Source organism: Lipotes vexillifer, unplaced genomic scaffold, assembly GCF_000442215.2.
Source record: "Lipotes vexillifer unplaced genomic scaffold, Lipotes_vexillifer_v1.1 scaffold194, whole genome shotgun sequence".
In the NCBI taxonomy this organism is placed as follows: domain Eukaryota; kingdom Metazoa; phylum Chordata; class Mammalia; order Artiodactyla; family Lipotidae; genus Lipotes; species Lipotes vexillifer.
In genome coordinates this window covers 1,415,952-1,435,138 of record NW_006771758.1, presented here as the reverse complement: position 1 = coordinate 1,435,138, position 19,187 = coordinate 1,415,952, and the positions used below count along the sequence as shown (strand labels likewise).

General features: G+C 37.2%; 1 protein-coding gene across 3 annotated transcripts in view; it reads right to left on the bottom strand.

Moving 5' to 3' along the window:
- The window catches only part of CLINT1 (clathrin interactor 1), a 65,808-nt gene extending 47,849 nt beyond the window's left edge, over positions 1-17,959 (bottom strand). For 2 of the 3 annotated variants that reach the window (XM_007447115.1, XM_007447116.1), the window contains exon 1: positions 17,717-17,959. In XM_007447115.1, coding sequence (XP_007447177.1) covers positions 17,717-17,757 — 41 coding nt within the window. In that variant the 5' untranslated portion in view covers positions 17,758-17,959. The remainder of the gene's footprint in view (positions 1-17,716) is intronic. The other variant, XM_007447117.1, reaches the window with a different exon arrangement.
- Positions 17,960-19,187: the final 1,228 nt, after the last annotated feature.

Genomic DNA, 19,187 nt, shown 5'->3' with positions numbered 1-19,187 from the left:
AAAAAAAAAAAAAAAAAAAAAGTTATTTAAAAATCTGCCTCACTGCACAACACTGTGAATGTGCTAAACGCTACTGGATTCAACACTTTAAAATAGTTAATTTCATGCTATGTGAATCTTAACAGCAATAAAAAACATTTTTTTTTCTAAACTACCCCTCTAAGTAACACAAATAACTTGGAACAAAGTCAAACTTCATGAAAGGATTGATTGGTTTCTTTCTTTTTCATTTCAAGCTGTCATTTTCTTGATTCTATAATTTGGAGAACATTTATTTCAGTGTCAAATTAGGCAGTAACCAGCTTTCTCAAGTGCAATCATTCCTCCATTAAAGCATCAAAGAGTTTTGATAGAGTGAACACTATACATTATGCTTTTAGATATAGAATGCATCAGTTTTAATGTAAAGGAAGTTTATCACAGTTAAAATGCATTATGAAATTTAGGCTCACCTGACTTTTTATAATTAGTATCATTCTATTTTATAATTAAATTATAGTAAAAAAGAACAATTAGTAGCATAGCATATGCAAATCATTCTTTTGGTACACCAACTACCACACACACCCCCCAAACCATGTTAACATGTCAAGCAATGTTAAGTACTTATATGAGTAAAAAATCCTCAAGGTTAAACATTTCACACAACTTATAAATAGGCCAATCACACCCTCAAGGACTCTCTTAGGATTATTCTAGTTACAAAGTTCTCATGAAAAACAGTAATCTATTACCATTTTTTTAATGACAAAAGTTAATAAAAGCTAGCTAAATGTTATATTTAGATATAACAGTAATGTTCTATTTATGACTCTAAATAACTAGGACACCCATTCCCACTTGCTAGAAAAACTTTTAGTTAAATATTTAGCGTAAAGTATTTATTTGGAAATTGTTCTGCAAATACCAGTCATTTCAAATTCAATTGTATGTCTTATGACACACGTTAACAACTCAAGCACAAGTTCCTCAAATGCAACTTCTAATAAATTTTGAAAGCGTAAGCTCCTGAGGTCCATATTTTTTTAAAGTATGGGAATATTATTCCTATTCAACAACCAGAAACAGTCCTTCTCTACTTTAAGCATCTTCAGACTTGCATTGTTTTGTGTGTAAGTTTAATTGTGAAACAATCTTTCCTATTGCTGACAGTTGCTTAAGGTCACTTGCTCAGGTTACTTAGTAAATCAGTTTTTTTTTCCAAAAAAGAAAGGACAGTGTGATATTTTTCTTATCAAGAGATGTCATATGTTAAACTGGCTTCAGAAGCAAATCAAATAACCCAGTGTATTAAAAAGAGATTATAGCATTAGAATTGTTAGCATTATAAATCCCAATTCTAGTTTTTACAGGTATAATAAAAGAGTAGCTACTAAAATAATAGTAAAAATTTTACTGTTAAAGGGGTTTAAAGTTTATTAAAATTTTTTGCCAACTTTTAAATTCCTACTCTTTAGAACTAATCTAAGGAATGACAGTTTTTGTTCACCTATATCTTTTAATTTTAGGTTACACCTTTTTAAAGCTATCTCATAATGACCGAACAAAACAAAAGAACAAGAATTTACTGAGAACACAATGGTAAACATTTTCACAATATATTAACTCATTTAATTCTCTCAACATTCCTGGAAGGTAGACCTTATGCCCATTTCATACAGAAATGCACAAAAAGTCTCTTGACTTATGATGTCTTCCCTCAAATTACTCCTCCCACCCCTCATTTAAAAATAAAACTGAAACCCAAAGAAGTTTGCTCAGCTTGGGCATACTCATAACAAATTATCTTTTAAAATATGTGGCACCCTATTTTAAATACCCTATTAAGGTAATTTTATTAACTGTATTATGAGACTCCTTCAGGAAAAAAATCTAAAAGAAAGTGCTAAAATTACTTAAGCTTAAAAAAAACATAAAACCCTTCTAAGAGAATGAGAAAATTATGAAACATCCTGCACTGGGACAATATGTGAAAACTACATCTTTGTAGACACAGATGCTTGACGTTGTACGGTTTGATCACATCACTTATAGATGTTTTCACTTCTATGTGATTAAGTTCAGATGCACTGCCAAATATCAAACAGTAACTGAAAGTATATAACTAAGAAATCCTATCAATAGAATAATAAAATGAGAACTCGTGCACCTCAGCAGTGATGTTTGTAAAATTACCTGTAAGTGAACTCAAATAATTAAAAAATTTTAAATAAAATTTAAAACTTAAAAATATTAAGTCAGCAATAGTTTTTTTCCCCCATTTTCATCCATGATCGATTAAACTTAGATTTACTCAAATGCATTTTCAAATCCCCAAAACTAGGCTCAATTTTTCTGACATGAAGGAAATTGTTTCCAGAACCTTACTACTAAAATTTAGAAGCCTATATAATTTATTTCCCCTCAAACTCAAACAAACACAAACCACCAAACATCTACACTTTAAATTATTTAATCTAGACTATGTGATTGGGGTAGAAGGGGGACCTCCCTTTGCAACAGAACAGCTTCTTAGACAGTAATGTATTTTCAGTTATTATATACCATTTAAACATTTACAACCTATGCCAAAAACATACTCCTTGGATAGGTACATAACGAACTAAGGAAAATTATTCCCAAATTAATCTGAGCATAAGAAAAATTGGAAAAAGTTGTACATAAATCAGAGTAATAAGACATAGCACTACAGGCACAGCTAACTGACCACAATATAAAGATCAAAAAATTGTGTGAAACTTATTAAAGTTGTGGAAGCTGGCTACAGGGGACTAACTCTGAAACACATACTACAGCTCATAACTGTCATGACATTTTTTTAAGGATTAATTACAGTGAGCAAATTCATTACAAGAAAAAAAAAGACTTCCTTTTTCACCTACAACTGTTTGCTTCTGGATCATTGAGGGGCATCCTACTTACATTATTCAGAGTATTACAAGAGGCCAGAAAAATTTTCTTTTATGATTGGTACATATACGGAAAAAAGGAATAAATACTCATTGAATTTGATTCAGAAGCTTATTATAAACTTTTTTCAAGTAATTTTTAACTTGTTTAAGGCATACACTAGTAATTCACCTCTATTACAGTGAATAATGTCTTGTACAAGTTAGCAAGAACTGTTAAATATATGTTCTGAAAGCAGACACTAGATTTAAATCTAGACTCTATTTTCTAGATGTGTTACTTCGGGCAAGTTTCTGGACTTCTCTGTGGTCATTTTCCTCAACCACAAATTGAGAATAATAATAATGTTGTCACTATTGTTCTTGGCACATGACAAACGCTCAATAACGATTTGTTTTTATTAGAAATATCTGTACTTAAAAGATTTCCTCAGTAATATAAAACAACTTACCAAATTTAACATACTCATTCAAAAAAATATTTATTGAACACCTACTGTATGTCACACACTGTACTTGGAGTAAGTAATATAGCAGTAAACAAAACGAAGTCCCCGCCCTCAAAGAGCTTATATCCCAGAGGCAGCAGACGGGACAGATTATAGGATTAAAATTTTTATTTGGCTTCATGAGAAATGAGCCACACTTCAGAAACCCATTCAGTACCAAACTTATAACTATAAACCAAACATATCAAACTAAGGATATTATTTTTAACCATTATGGTTTAACTTCAAGTAAAAAGTTTTAATCATAAAATCTTAAGTCACTTTTAAAAATTACAAGTGATGAATATGCACTGTTCTTTAATGATTTGCTAAAACTGCTAAAACTGCATAGAAACAAATAGCAAGAAAAACAAGAAATTGAATTTTAAATATATGTCTTCTTTCTACTATAAAAATAAAAGCTACCTAAGGGAATTCCCTGGCAGGCTAGTGATTCGGACTCAATGCTTTCACCGAGAGGGTCCCACTCAAGCCCTGGTTGGGGAACTAAGATTGCGTAAGTCATGTGGCATGGCCAAAAAAAAAACAACCCTATTTGGACGAGAATTTTTTTGAGTGAAACATTTTTAAATGCATACATACACGTTTATCACATAATGGTGAGTTTGTGTGGAAGTTATAAAAAATTATTTATATTAGAATTAGGTAGAACTTCCTCTCCTAAGAATTTCTAAACTAAATACAATTCGTATGTCAAGAGAATACACTCCAAAATAACTGGCTAACTAGACTTCTCTAAGTACAAAACACTCTTGGCTATTGTTGCACATTAACACTACCACTCAATATTTACTACAGTCATAGTCATGAGGAGCTATCAATACATGGGAATGCATTATGTTATTTTACCTGTATGAAATTTTCTGGCTAAAGGGCTCTGGTAAGCCAAAAGAATTTCTTGCCAGTTTGGGAGAGTGTACTGAAAAACTGGAAAGCACACTGCAATGTGCTTTCCTTATATATACTGCTCATCCATTATCAGAGATTATGAATTGGATATCACATTTTAGAGGATTCTTTTTCTTGATTTTGTTCAGTTTCTTTAAGGATAGACTGTCAACTTCAAATTGCCCTCATAAAATAAATCTTTTTATATTTTAGAAGAAATATTCTAGATTAGCAGCATCTTTAAAATCTTGAGAAAATACAAAACAAGCTGAATAAAAATTATTAGCAGATGGAAATGCAATATGTCCTTCCAAAGACTTTATTCCTTATTTATGTCTTTTGAAAGAGTTATTTCTGTAATATGCTTTATAATATTAAAGGCATTTGTGATTTGGTGAACACAACATAAGGCACATATTACAGATATTTTTATAAGTTCTCCTATACATTGCTTAACATGTCTATTGAGGTGAATATACATTGAAAATGATTTATGGATTAAGACACGGCTCTTACATACTTGTAAATAATCTACTCTGACATTTTCTTTATTCCTTCAAACACTATATTCCTTTCACTTTTTTCTACATGTTATAAATTGTTATGAATTACTTTTGTAATTATACAATAATGACAGTGTTTCAAGACTTTGCTAAGTGCTATGCTCAAGTGCTATGCTAAATGTTTCACATAAATATAATCCTCACAAGAACCCTGTAAAATAAATACCATCCTGTTTTATAGATGGGAAAGTTTGGAGATACTGTCCCAGTCCCCAAGATCACTATTTCTTAGTGATGGACCTAAGATTTCAATCCAGTTCCGATCTCTGAACCACACTTCTTCCCAGATCCAGTAAACATCACGTGGAGGTGTCTAAATATAAAAGTGTGTATAGGACTTCCCTGGTGGCGCAGTGGTTAAGAATCCGCCAGCCAATGCAGGAGACATGGGTTCGAGCCCTGGTCCGGGAAGATCCCACATGCCACAGAGCAACTAAGCCTGTGTGCCACAACTACTGAGCCCGCCTGCCACAACTACTGAAGCCCACGGGACTAGAGTCTGCTCTGCAACAAGAGAAGCCACAACAATGAGAAGACTGTGCACCACAATGAAGAGTAGCCCCCGCTCACCACAACTAGAGAAAGCCTGCACGCAGCAACGAAGACCCAAAGCAGCCAAAAAAAATTTAATAAAAAAAGTGTGGATAGCTAGCAAATTACTATAAAAATATATAGATGGGACTTTCCTGGTGGCACAGTCATTAAGAATCCACCTATCCCGTTGCATCATCACGCCAGCCTCGGCCGCCAGAGGCTCACCCTGCATTCCGTACCCCTACCTCCCCACAGCTTGAATGAGCCACAGCCCCCTAATTAGCTGATCCTTTAACCCCATCCTGTCTGAGTGAAAAACAGACACCCTCAGGCGACCTACAGGCAGAAGTGGGGCCAAATTCAAAGCTGAACCCCAGGAGCTGTGCGAACTGAGAAAGGGAAATTTCTCCCAGCAGCCTCAGGAGCAGCGGATTAAATCTCCACAATCAACTTGATGTACCCTGCATCCGTGGAATACCTGAAGAGACAACAAATCATCCCAAATTGAGGAGGTGGACTTTGGGAAAAAGATATATATATTTTTTTCCTTATTCTCTTTCTGTGAGTGTGTATGTGTATGCTTCTTTGTGTGATTTTTGTCTGTATAGCTTTGCTTTTACCATTTGTCCTAGGGTTCTGTCTGTCCATTTTTAAAAATTACTTTTAAATTATTTTATTTTTAATAATTATTTTTTATTTTAATAACTGTATTTTATTTATTTTCTTTCTTTTTTCTCCCTTTTCTTCTGAGCCATGTGGCTGACAGGGTCTTGGTGCTCCAGCCGGGTGTCAGGCCTGTGCCTCTGAGGTGGGAGGCCAAGTTCAGGACACTGGTCCACAAGAGACCTCCTGGATCCCAGTAATATCAAACAGCGAAAGCTCTCCCAGAGATCTCCATCTCAATGCTAAGACCAAGCTCCACTCAACGACCAGCAAGCTACAGTGCTGGACACCCTATGCCAAACAACTAGCAAGACAGGAACACAACCCCATCCATTAGCACAGAGGCTGCCTAAAATCATAATAAGGCCACACACCCCCAAACACACCACCAGACATAGACCTGCCCACCAGAAAGACAAGATCCAGCCTCATCCACCAGAACACAGGCACTAGTCCCCTCCACCAGGAAGCCTACACAACCCACTGAACCAACCTTAGCCACTGGGGATAGACACCAAAAACAACAGGAACTATGAGCCTGGAGCCTGCAGCGTGCAAAAAGGAGACCCCAAACACAGTAAGTTTAGCAAAATGAGAAGACAGAAAATCACACAGCAGATGAAGGAGCAAGGTAAAAACCCACGAGACCTGACAAATGAAGAGGAAACAGGCAGTCTACCTGAAAAAGAATTCAGAATAATGATAGTAAAGATGACCCAAAATATTGGAAATAGAATAGAGAAAATACAAGAAACGTTTAACAAGGACCTAGAAGAAATAAAGAGCAAACAAACAGTGATGAACAACACAATAAATGAAATTAAAAATTCTCTAGAAGGGATCAATAGCAGAATAACTGAGGCAGAAGAACGGATAAGTGACCTGGAAGATAAAATAGTAGAAATAACTACTGCAGAGCAGAAAAAAGAATGAAAAGAATTGAGGACAGTCTCAGAGACCTCTGGGACAACATTAAACGCACCAACATTTGAATCATAGGGATCCCAGAAGAAGAAGAGAAAAAGAAACAGACTGAGAAAATATTTGAAGAGACTGTAGTTGAAAACTTCCCTAGTATGGGAAAGGAAATAGTCAATAAAGTCCAGGAAGCACAGAGAGTCCCATACACCATAAATCCAAGGAGAAGCACGCCAAGGCACATATTAATCAAACTATCAAAAATTAAATACTAAGAAAAAATATTAAAAGCAGCAAAGGAAAGGCAACAAATAACATACAAGGGAATCCCCATAAGGTTAACAGCTGATCTTTCAGCAGAAACTCTGCAAGCCATAAGGGAGTGGCGGGACCTATTTAAAGTGATGAAGGAGAAAAACCTACAACCAATATTACTCTATCCACCAAGGATCTCGTTCAGATTTGACAGAGAAATTAAAATCTTTACAGACAAGCAAAAGCTAAGAGAATTCAGCACCACCAAACCAGCTTTACAACAAATGCTAAAGGAACTTCCCTAGGCAGGAAACACAAGAGAAGGAAAAGATCTACGATAACAAACCCAAAACAATTAAGAAAATGGTAATAGGAACACACATATCAATAACTACCTTAAATGTAAATGGATTAAATGCTCCAACCAAAAGACACAGACTGGCTGAATGGATACAAAAACAAGACCCGTATATATGCCATCTAAAAGAGACCCACTTCAGACCTAAGGATACATACAGACTTAAAGTGAGGGGATGGGAAAAGATATTCCATGCAAATGGAAATCAAAAGAAAGCTGCAGTAACAATTCTCATATCAGACAAAACAGACTTTAAAATAAAGACTATTACAAGAGGCAAAGCAGGACACTACATAATGATCAAGGGATCGATCCAAGAAGAAGATATAACAACTGTAAATATTTATGCACCCAACATAGGAGCACCTCAATACATAAGGCAAATGCTAACAGCCATAAAAGGGGAAATCAACAGTAACACAATCATAGTAGGGGACTTTAACACCCCACTTTCACCAATGGACAGATCATCCAAAATGAAAATAAATAAGGAAACACAAGCTTTAAATTATACATTAAACAAGATGGACTTGATTGATATTTATAGGACATTTCATCCAAAAACAACAGAATACACTTTCTTCTCAAGTGCTTGTGGAACATTCTCCAGGATAGACCATATCCTGGGTCACAAATCAAGCCTTGGTAAATTTCAGAAAACTACAATGGTATCAAGTATCTTTTCTGACCACAATGCTATGAGACTAGATGTCAATTACAGGAAAATATCTGTAAAAAATACAAATATATGGAGGCTAAACAATACACTACTTAATAACCAAGAGATCACTAAAGAAATCAAAGAGGAAATAAAAAAATACCTAGAAATAAATGATAACGAGAACACAACGACCCAAAATCTATAGGATGCAGAAAATGCATTTCTAGGAGGGAAGTTTATAGCAATACATCCTTCCTCAAGAAACAAGAAACATCTCAAATAACCTTACCCCTAAAGCAATTAGAGAAAGAAAACTAAAAAAACCCAAAGTTAGCAGAAGGAAAGAAATCATAAAGATCAGAGCAGAAATAAAAATGAAAAAGAAATGAAAGAAACAATAGCAAAAATCAATAAAAATAAAAACCGGTTCTTTGAGAAGATGAACAAAATTGATAAACCATTAGCCAGACTCATCAAGAAAAAAAGGAAGACTCAAATCAATAGAATTAGAAATGTAAAAGGAGAAGTAACAACTGACACTGCAGAAATACAAAGGATCATCAGAGATTACTACAAGCAACTCCATGCCAATAAAACGGACAACCTGGAAGAAATGGATAAATTCTTACAAAAGCACAACCTTCCAAGACTGAACCAGGAAGAAATAGAAAATATAAACAGACCAATCACAAGCACTGGAATTGAGACTGTGATTAAAAATCTTGCAACTAACAAAAGCCCAGGACCAGATGGCTTCACAGGCAAATTATATAAAACATTCAGAGAAGAGCTAACATGTATCCTTTTCACACTCTTCCAAAATACAGCAGAGGGAGGAACACTCCCAAACTCATTCTATGAGGTCACCATCACCCTGACACCAAAACCAGACAAAGATATCACAAAGAAAGAAAACTACAGGCCAATATCACTGATGAACATAGATGCAAAAATCCTCAACAAAATACTAAGAAAGAGAATCCAGCAGCACATTAAAAGGATCATACACCATGATCAAGTGGGGTTTATCCCAGGAATGCAAGGATTCTTTAATATACGCAAATCAATCAATGTGGTACACCATATTAACAAACTGAAGGAGAAAAACCATATAATCATCTCAATAGCTGCAGAAAAAGCTTGGGACAAAATTCAACACCCATTTATGATAAAAACCCTCCAGAAAGTAGGCATAGAGGGAACTTTCCTCAACAAATTAAAGGCTATATAAGACAAACTCACGCCAACATCATTCTCAATGGTGAAAAACTGAAACCATTTCCACTAAGATCAGGAACAAGACAAGGTTATCCATTCTCACCACTATTACACAACGTAGTTTTGGAAGTTTTAGGCACAGCAATCAGAGAAGAAAAGGAAATAAAAGGAATCCCAAGCAGAAAAGAAAAAGTAAAGCTGTCACTGTGTGCAGATGACATGATACTATACATAGAGAATCCTAAAGATGCTACCAGAAAACTATTGGAGCTAATCAATGAATTTGGTAAAGTAGCAGGATACAAAATTAGTGCACAGAAATCTCTTGCATTCCTATACTCTAATGATGAAAAATCTGAAAGAGATATCAAGGAAACACTCCCATTTACCACTGCAACAAAAAGAATAAGATACCTAGGAATAAACCAACCTAGGGAGACAAAAGACCTGTATGTAGAAAATTATAAGACACTGATGAAAGAAATTAAAGATGATACAAACAGATGGAGAGATATACCATGTTCTTGGATTGGAAGAATCAACATTGTGAAAATGACTCTACTACCCAAAGCGATCTACAGATTCAATGCAATCCCTATCAAACTACCACTGGTATTTTTCACAGAACTAAAGCAAAAAATTTCATAATTTGTATGGAAAGAGAAAAGACTCCGAATAGGCAAAGCAATCTTGAGAAAGAAAAACGGAGCTGGAGGAATCAGACTCCTTGACTTCAGACTATACTACAAAGCTACAGTAATCAAGACAGTATGGGACTGGCACAAAAACAGAAATATAGATCAATGGAACAGGACAGAAAGCCCAAAGATAAACTCACACACATATAGTCACCTTATTTTTGATAAAGGAGGCAAGAACATACAATGCAGAAAAAGCCTATTCAATAAGTGGTACTGGGAAAACTGGACAGCTACATGTAAAAGAATGAAATAAGAACACTCCCTAGTACCATACACAATAGTAAACTCAAAATGGATTAAAGACTAAATGTAAGGCCAGACACTATCAAACTCTTAGGAAAACATAGGCAGAACATTCTATGACATAAATCATAGAGGAAAACATAGGGAGAACATAAATCATAGAGGAAAACATAGGCAGAACATTCTATGACATAAATCACAGCAAGATCCTTTCTGACCCACCTCCTAGAGAAATGGAAATAAAACCAAAAATAAACAAATGGAACCTAATGAAACTTAAAAAGCTTTTGCACAGCAAAGGAAAACATAAACAAGACCAAAAGACAACCCTCAGAATGGGAGAAAATATTTGGAAATGAAGCAACGGACAAAGGATTAATCTCCAAAATTTACAAGCAGCCCATGCAGTTCAATATCAAAAAAAAAATCAACCCAATCCAAAAATGGGCAGAAGACTCAGACATTTCTCCAAAGCAGATATACAGATTGCCAACAAACATATGAAAGAATGCTCAATATCGCTAATCATTAGAGAAATGCAAATCAAAACTACAATGAGGTATCACCTCACACCAGTCAGAATGGCCATCATCAAAAAATCTACAAACAATAAATGCTGGAGAGAGTGTGGAGAAAAGGGAACCATCTTGCACTGTTGGTGGGAATGTAAATTGATACAGCCACTATGGAGAACAGTATGGAGGTTCCTTAAAAAACTAAAAAACTACCATAGGACCCAGCAATCCCACTACTGGGCATATATACCCTGAGAAAACCATAATTCAAAAAGAGTCATGTACCACAATGTTCATTGCAGCTCTGTTTACAACAGCCAGGACATGGAAGTAACCTAAGTGTCCATCAACAGATGAATGGATAAAGAAGATATGGCACATATATACAATGGAATATTACTCGGCCATAAAAAGAAACAAAATTGAGTTTTTGGTAGTGAGGCGGATGGACCTAAAGTCTGTCATACAGAGTGAAGTCAGTCAGAAGGAGAAAAACAAATACCGTATGCTAACACATATATATGGAATCTAAGAAACAAAAGGTAATGAAGAACCCAGAGGCAGGACAGGAATAAAGACGCAGACATTGAGGATGGACTTGAGGACACAGGGAGAGGGAAGAGTAAGCTGGGACAAAGTGAGAGAGTGGCACAGACTTACAAATACTACCAAATGTAAAATAGCTAGCTAGTGGAAAGCAGCTGCATAGCACAGGGAGATCAGCTGGGCACTTTGTGACCACCTAGAGGGGTGGTATAGGGAGGGTGGGAGGGAGATGCAACAGGGAGGAGATATGGGGATATGTGTATATGTATAGCTGATTCACTTTGTTATAAAGCAGAAACTAACATACCATTGTAAAGCAATTATACTCCAATAAAGATGTTAAAAAAAAATTAGTAGAGGGCTTCCCTGGTGGCGCAGTGGTAGAGTCCTCCTGGCGATGCAGGGGACACGGGTTCGTGCCCAGTCTGGGAGGATCCCACATGCTGCGGAGCGGCTGGGCCTGTGAGCCATGGCCGCTGAGCCTCCCGTGCCCCAAAAAAAAAAAAAAAAAAAAAAAAAAAAAAAATTAGTAGAAAAGAAGGAAAAGAATAAAGAACATTGTCACCAGTCAGAAAAAAAAAAAAGAATCCACCTGCCAATGCAGGCCACACAGGTTCAAGCCCTGGTCCGGGAAGATTCCACATGCCGTGGAACAACTAAGCCCCAGTGCCACAACTCCTGAGCCTGCGCTCTAGAGCCCACGAGCTACAACTACTGAGCCTGTGTGCCACAACTACTGAAGCTCGTGCGCCTAGAGCCCGTGCTCCGCAATATGAGAATCCACTGCAATGAGAAGCCCGCGCGCAGCAACAAAGACCCAATTCAGCCAAAAATAAATAAATAAATAAATTTTAAAAATGCATAGAGATGGACACACTCACATAATTAGACTGAACAATGAAAGCTCATATGCAGTGACATGTTAGGAAAAAAAAAAGAATAAACAGTTAAATACATTGTCCCAGAATGTTAAGTAATGTCAGCTAAGACTAAAGAGAGCTAAATCTTTATACATAAGACCCATTACAAGTACTAAAAATGTACTTTCAATCTATGAAGTAGTCTTGCTGCCCCCAAAACTGGAACTTGAATTTATCAAGTGAGTAGATAAAATTACCAAATTGCAGGAAATACAGAGGTTAGAAAAACACTTAAACAACCCTATGGGATCCAATTAGCAAAAACCAAACTGAGGAAAGTACAAAAAACTCAGTTTTTTTAACACGTAAACCTTAAGAGGGAAAAAAAGAAGACAGAGATTGAGCCTACACATTAAAAGTATCAAGAGATATACCCACCAACTCAGAAACATCAAAGAGGAATCATGAGGCAAATGAGAAACAAATGCTGACTGGGCATTTAATATTAAGTAATCATCCTTTTTAAAAGGTGTGATAATGGTATTATGGTTATGATAAAAAAAAGTTGACTCTACTTTTTCGAGATTGATATACTTATAGATGAAATGATACAGTGTCTGGAATTTGCTTCAAAATAATACGGAGTGGGGGTGGGAGGCAGAGGCACAGATAAAGCAAGACTAGTCAGACTGCTGAAGTTAGGTCTGTGTACACAGAGGTTCATTACAACAGTCCCTCCAGTTTTCGATATATTTGAAATCTTCCATAATAAAAGCCAAAAAGTAAATTCCAACCAGACAGATCTAAATATTAAAGATAAAACAATAAAATTTCTTCAAGACTAAAAAAAGTTATTTAAGCTGCCTATACTCTTCCTTTTTTTCTTGAAGGAAATATTAAATAAACATTGGAAATAAGTAAGAAAATACAAGAGCATAGAAAAAGGTTCAACTGTGGAGTCATACTGTAAAACCTAGGAGTGAGTATTATTAAGTGGTACTTAAAATTAAAAAGGCCAAATACTTTGAGTGGATGCATAGAAAACAAATGAAAAACTACTTGAAAACAGGAAGGGCACAGGAAAATGTAAGAGGCAGCTAAGAGCTTTTTAAAAGCACCTTGGCAATGGTACTAAACAGACTAATTTGAACTACAGAAAATCACTCCTAAGAAATGCTGGCAAAGATAAAATCATCTTTCTTTGCAATTAAATTCTTAATATCTACTTGTGTCCAGTTACTAGGAGAGAGGAAGGAAGGATAATGAATTTACTGTTTCATCAATAACAACTGATTTAAAGAAAAGTTGATAGGGGGAAACTAGAAAGCTGAAAATCACCTTTGTTTTCAAGTTCTAAGAAGCAAACTGAACAGAGATTTACTGGTAAGATAGGGAAATAGGAGGAACACATCCGAGGACTGAAGTGGAAAACCAGTGATAAGTTCAAGTGCACCAATTTGCAGTGGCAAATTTCTTGAAGGCAGGTATTGTATTTTTCAAGTTCAGAAAATACAGTACTATTCCAAGAAATAATAAATTTATTATGTGTTGAAATAACTGAATGAAATATTTTCTATAAAAGCAAAGGGTTCTCCCTCTGGAGTCAGCTAGACTAGATCAGTAGTTTCCACAGTTCTATTACATTATGTGACCATTTAGAAACTGAAATCATGCAAATATCACCACCAAAAATCAACTTATGGGGGAAAAAAAATGCAAGCTATGCTTAAGAGAATAACTTAAAATGGAGTATCTATAGCAGTTGCCTTAGGACCTTGGCCAGCCCTGTTTGAATCACTATCATAAAAAGAATAGGGGCCACTGATGAAATAGATTTACTGTTAATATTACTCCCTGCATGAAAGAGAAGGACTGGCTGGGCTTGAACAGTAAGTAGCAGTTTGACTGACCACTACCAGGTTACCTTCACTGCATTTCCAAAATTTGAAGAGAAAAGACAACAGAACTGTAGCAACTTTTAATTTATACCATAAACAGGATAACAAAATATAAAAGTGTTCAATTTTATTACAGCCTCAAATAAAGGGAGGCAGGTCAAAGGATGACAATGGTCAAGCTTTTCCCAGTTGGTGGGAGTGGTGCCACTTATCCTCTCCTGCCACAGCTCTCTTTTAATGCAACTCGAGTACAAGTGAGAGGAAACTGGCACTCCAAGCTCTGGCTGGCCTATGGTTTTATCTGCTTTTCCTCAGTTCCACAATGTTCTGCAAAACAGAGCTATTTAATACCACCAGCAGGTGCAACAATTGTGGAAAATACCTCCCCAACCTTCCATAAAATCTCAAAAGCCAGTATTTGAAATACATCATTATACTTAAGAACTGCCACCATGCTGGATCTAACAGTAGCTCCAGAGGACACATTTTGAAAGACCACATTTTTCTTTCTGAAGTAAACCTTAATGGGTAGGGATATATGCTAAATGAAAGTCCTAATTTTCCAGAGTCATGGGTTGCACTTATTTACTGCATAAAGCATTTAAATATAACATTTATTGATTGCCACATTTAAACAAAATTCCATTTTCAGCTGAAACTGTCTCTGGAGGATAATGACTTCCTAAAATTTATCTGCTCTTATGAAATATCTGCTCCGTTTCTTTGCCCCCTGATAGAAATTCATGCCTCCAATATATCAGTTGGCATATTGGCATATTGCTGGCAAAAGTCTTACTCTAGACCAATCCCATCAATTTAAAGATAAGGAATCCAAGGTCTAGAGAGTCATATGATTCTGCCTCAGATCAGACATACAGCTAATTTAAAAGGCAGTATCAGAATCTGAACCCAGGTCTCCTAAACCTCTAGCCAGTGCTCTATCGTATAAAGCCTCATTTCTATTCAACAAAGCTCTCAGAGCAGTCCTTAGTCACTTCATTGTTTCCTCATTTGCAAGATTCCTCATTACCTTATCCCCTTGATAATCAGAACAGCGGTTCTATGGATCTGCTTCACCTTCATTATGGCAATTTAAGGTGAACAGTCTAAATGCACACAGTGCCACAGGTACTGGTTCTGTAAAATGCTTTCATTTGGGGGGAACAAGTTCTTCTCTCCTGCCAGTGAAAGATGAAAATTAAATTCTGAGTATTCATCAGTAAAATAACCTCATGTTGTAATCCTAATATCATGTGTCAGACACCCACGAAAGCTTTAAAAAGTCCTTGGTGGCAACGTTCTCACGTGTTCTTGAATAACTTGGTTCAAGTCTCCATTCTAAATTGGGTAGTAAAAAGGAAGAGAGAAGTTATTTTTCAACAGCAGCTCTTCCATTAGACTGACTTGCTAACTATTTATGTGACGAATTTAACCTGAAGCACTTGAAAATTAGTAACAAAGGTGATAAAAACAATATGAAATGAACAATTAAAGCAGAAATATTGCCTAGATTTGTCTCCTGAAAAATGTACAGTCTCTTCAAATTTTTGAGTACTACAGATTTAGTCCCCTAAGATAAGAAAGTGTTTTTTTAGTGGTTTTTCTTCCACTGTCCTCTGGCTAAGAAATAAAGAGATAGTTTTGTAGAGGCTTTTGGATTTTTAAAGACTATTTAAGCTGGTATCCTAGTCTTACACCAAATATTAAAAAACCAACAAACCTGGATCTGAAAAAAACAACAACATGATTTTATTTTATCTTTGGAAAGCAAAGGTTATATAAATAGCAAAACAAACCTAAAATAAAGGACTGAGAACTTAACGGTAAAATAAATAGTTGATAAAGCAAAATCACCAAATCACTTTTCAAACATGGAGCTTCTCTCTTAATGAAGTTTAATCTTACTCTTGATGCAGAACATCTGCTATAGTTATCAAAAGCATACTGATCTACTGTATTAAGGGCTTTATACGCTAAGTCCTTAGCCCTTAATTCTCACAACACTCTAAGTATCTATCATTATTTTCATACTGCACCTGAGAAAACTGGGGCACTTCAAGGTTAAGTAATCTGCCAAGGTTACAGAGCTTGAATCCAGCTCTGCAGGGTCACAAACCTGTGCTCCTTAGGCACTCTACTGCCTTCTTGGTAGCACAGAAAACTTAAAAATATGGTCAGACTCTAAATTCTATCTGATGTATTACCCAAGCCACTGTGTATTTTTTCTTATTGAAGTATAGTTGATTTATAATATTAGCTTCGGGTGTACAACAGCAATTAGATATTTTCATATATTATACTCTGTTTAAAGTTACTATAAAATATTGGCTATATTCCCTGTGCTGTACATTACATCCTTGGATCTCATTTATTTTATACCTAGTAGTTTGTATCTCTTAATGAATTATTTTTTCTGGGGTCAAGAAAGCCTCAAGAATTTGCCATCTACACTTCCTGATTTTAGGTTGGGTGAGTGGCACAAATGAAATGTTTTTGTCACCACACGTTGTATCATCACTAAAACCCGAGAGGAAGGGGAAAATTCTTAAACTTTATTTCCTGCTGGCCTAGCAGACCTTACTTAACCACTGTTGTATCTATCTAATACACTCAATTTAAGTGTAAGATACTAAAGTTACGACTTAAATCTTAAAGAAAATCAACTATATATTAGTCATTTTACCTGTCAGGGAAGTTAAAAGTAGATCAACAGGATATAAACTTGGGTTGTTTCCTTCTTTAGGGGAAATTTCTTGTTAATTCAATGACTTCTTAATTAAACCAAATGGAACAAGTGGCCCTCCAAAAATGAAGTGTCGTGGAAAAGGAAACAGAGGAAAAGAATCACAGTAAGCTATGTGGTGATCTACTCTCGCTGATGTTAGAAAAGCGAAGGATGAGTCTCCTCTTGAGCAACTTCAGTCTGACCACAGTGGCCACTTGTTACACCTACCACCCACTCCAAAACTTCAGGTTCATTAGGAATTAAAAGAAACCCAGCAAGGTAAAGGACACCTCCCGACCAGGCCTAAGGTCTCTGCACCACACTCTGAGGTGCAAAGAGAGCCAGTGAAGTGAGTCCTCCACCCACAAGCTTTCGCTGCTGCCGAGGAGGCAAAGCCCAAAGCCTGGGGCCAAGACAGCTCTCCGGCCAGGGCACTGACCCATCTCTAGACAACCCCGCCCCCTCCCCGACCAAAGTGTCTGTGCCTAGAAGGGTGGGGGTAGGGGCAGGGTGAGGACGGCCTGCATAGGAGAGAAGGGGGCTAAGAGGATATTTCGAACGAGGAAGGGTCCCTTCCCAGACTGGCGGTTCAGGACGCGGCCCGGGGCCGAGGAGACAGCCGGACGCCGCCATGATGGGGCCGGCCGAGACGGGGGGCGTGACGCGGGAGGCCCAGCGCGCAGACCCGGCTCCCCTTTCCCCCCGCCCCTCCCCCGCGTGGGCCTCGGCCACAACTGACCCCAGATACTCACGCTTTGTCCACCAGCTCCCGCACCTTCCACATGTTCAACATCGTGCCCCGAGCGGGCTGAGCCGCCACCTCCCTTTCCTGTTCCCCACGGACCCCAGAACCCTTCCGCGCCGGGACAGATCCAGGCCGGGGTCGCCGCCGCCTCAAACTCCCCCAGTCAGCGCCTTATCGTACCACAGCCGCGGCGCCGCCAGTGACACGTCGAGACGCGGGGGGGGACACAGGCTCTGCGTGGAGCGGAAGTGCCCGACTTTCCTCCCGCTGCGCGCGGGGCACTCTGGGACTTGTAGTTCTTTCAGCGCTCCAAGCGGGCCAGTTAAGCTGAGAGAGTTGCTGAGGTAAGATTAGTAGGATTTCTCTTAAACTCTCGGGGTTCTCCGCACCCCTCCCCAGACCCCGACCCACAGAACCGGAAACTCTTAGGGGTGAGGTCGGCAGTCTATGCTTTAACAAATCCTCCATGCTCACGTTTCAGAACCACCGGTATAGAATCTCGTCACACAAACTTGTTTTTCAAATATAAAGCGTTGTTATGTTATTAATAGTGATTACATATAAGGAAGTGTGATTGGTATATGTATTCCTCATTGACAGAAGCAGCGCGGAATTTGGTTCCAAATGTCCAAATATACTTCCTTCCCAGGGCTTTAGCTTACATCCTTGTAAATTGAAGAGATTGTATTTTAAAACCTATCCCACTCTAATTCTGTGATACGGGGCTGTTATATTTAGACAGCTGCTTGATATCCTTGTTAAATACTGTATTATAAAGCTCAGAAATTCAGTTCACACTCCCTGGGAAACTGTATAAAAACAGCAGTACAACACTATGACAGGCCCAAGAACTTGGCAGGTGTATATTCTTAAAGCATAAGTATACATCCACACTGCCTTCATTGTTTTATTTAAATGGTTGTTGTCATTTTATTTTTAACTTACTCATTTTTGACAGTGTTCATGTTAAAGCCACAAGCAACCTTAAAGTTCATTTGGTCCAACTGCTTAAATTTTATAGTTTTTTTCATTCTACAAATTTTTACTGAGCATTTTCTATGTGCCAGGAGTGGGGAATACAGATGGGAAGAAGACAGACAAGGCCTCAGCTCTCTTGGATCTTAAAGGTCCTTTGGAGGAAAACATAGTAATCAAGGGAACATTTACGATAATTGCAGATAGAAAGTGCTTGAAGAAAACAGAAGATAATGTTATGAAGAATGATGTTAGAGGAAAATAACATTAGGGAGTATTTAGGGCCTCTTTGAGGGCTTTTTTTTTTTTTTTTTTGGCATGAAGGATCTTACTTCCCCAACCTGGGATTGAACCCGTGCCCTCTGCAGTGGAAGCCTGGAGTCATAACCACTGGACCGCCAGGGAAGTCCCCTGATGACATTTTATTTAAGCTGAAACTTGAATGATAAAAAGGAGCTGGCAAAAAACAAACAAACAAACAAAACAAACAACTGCAAGAAAAG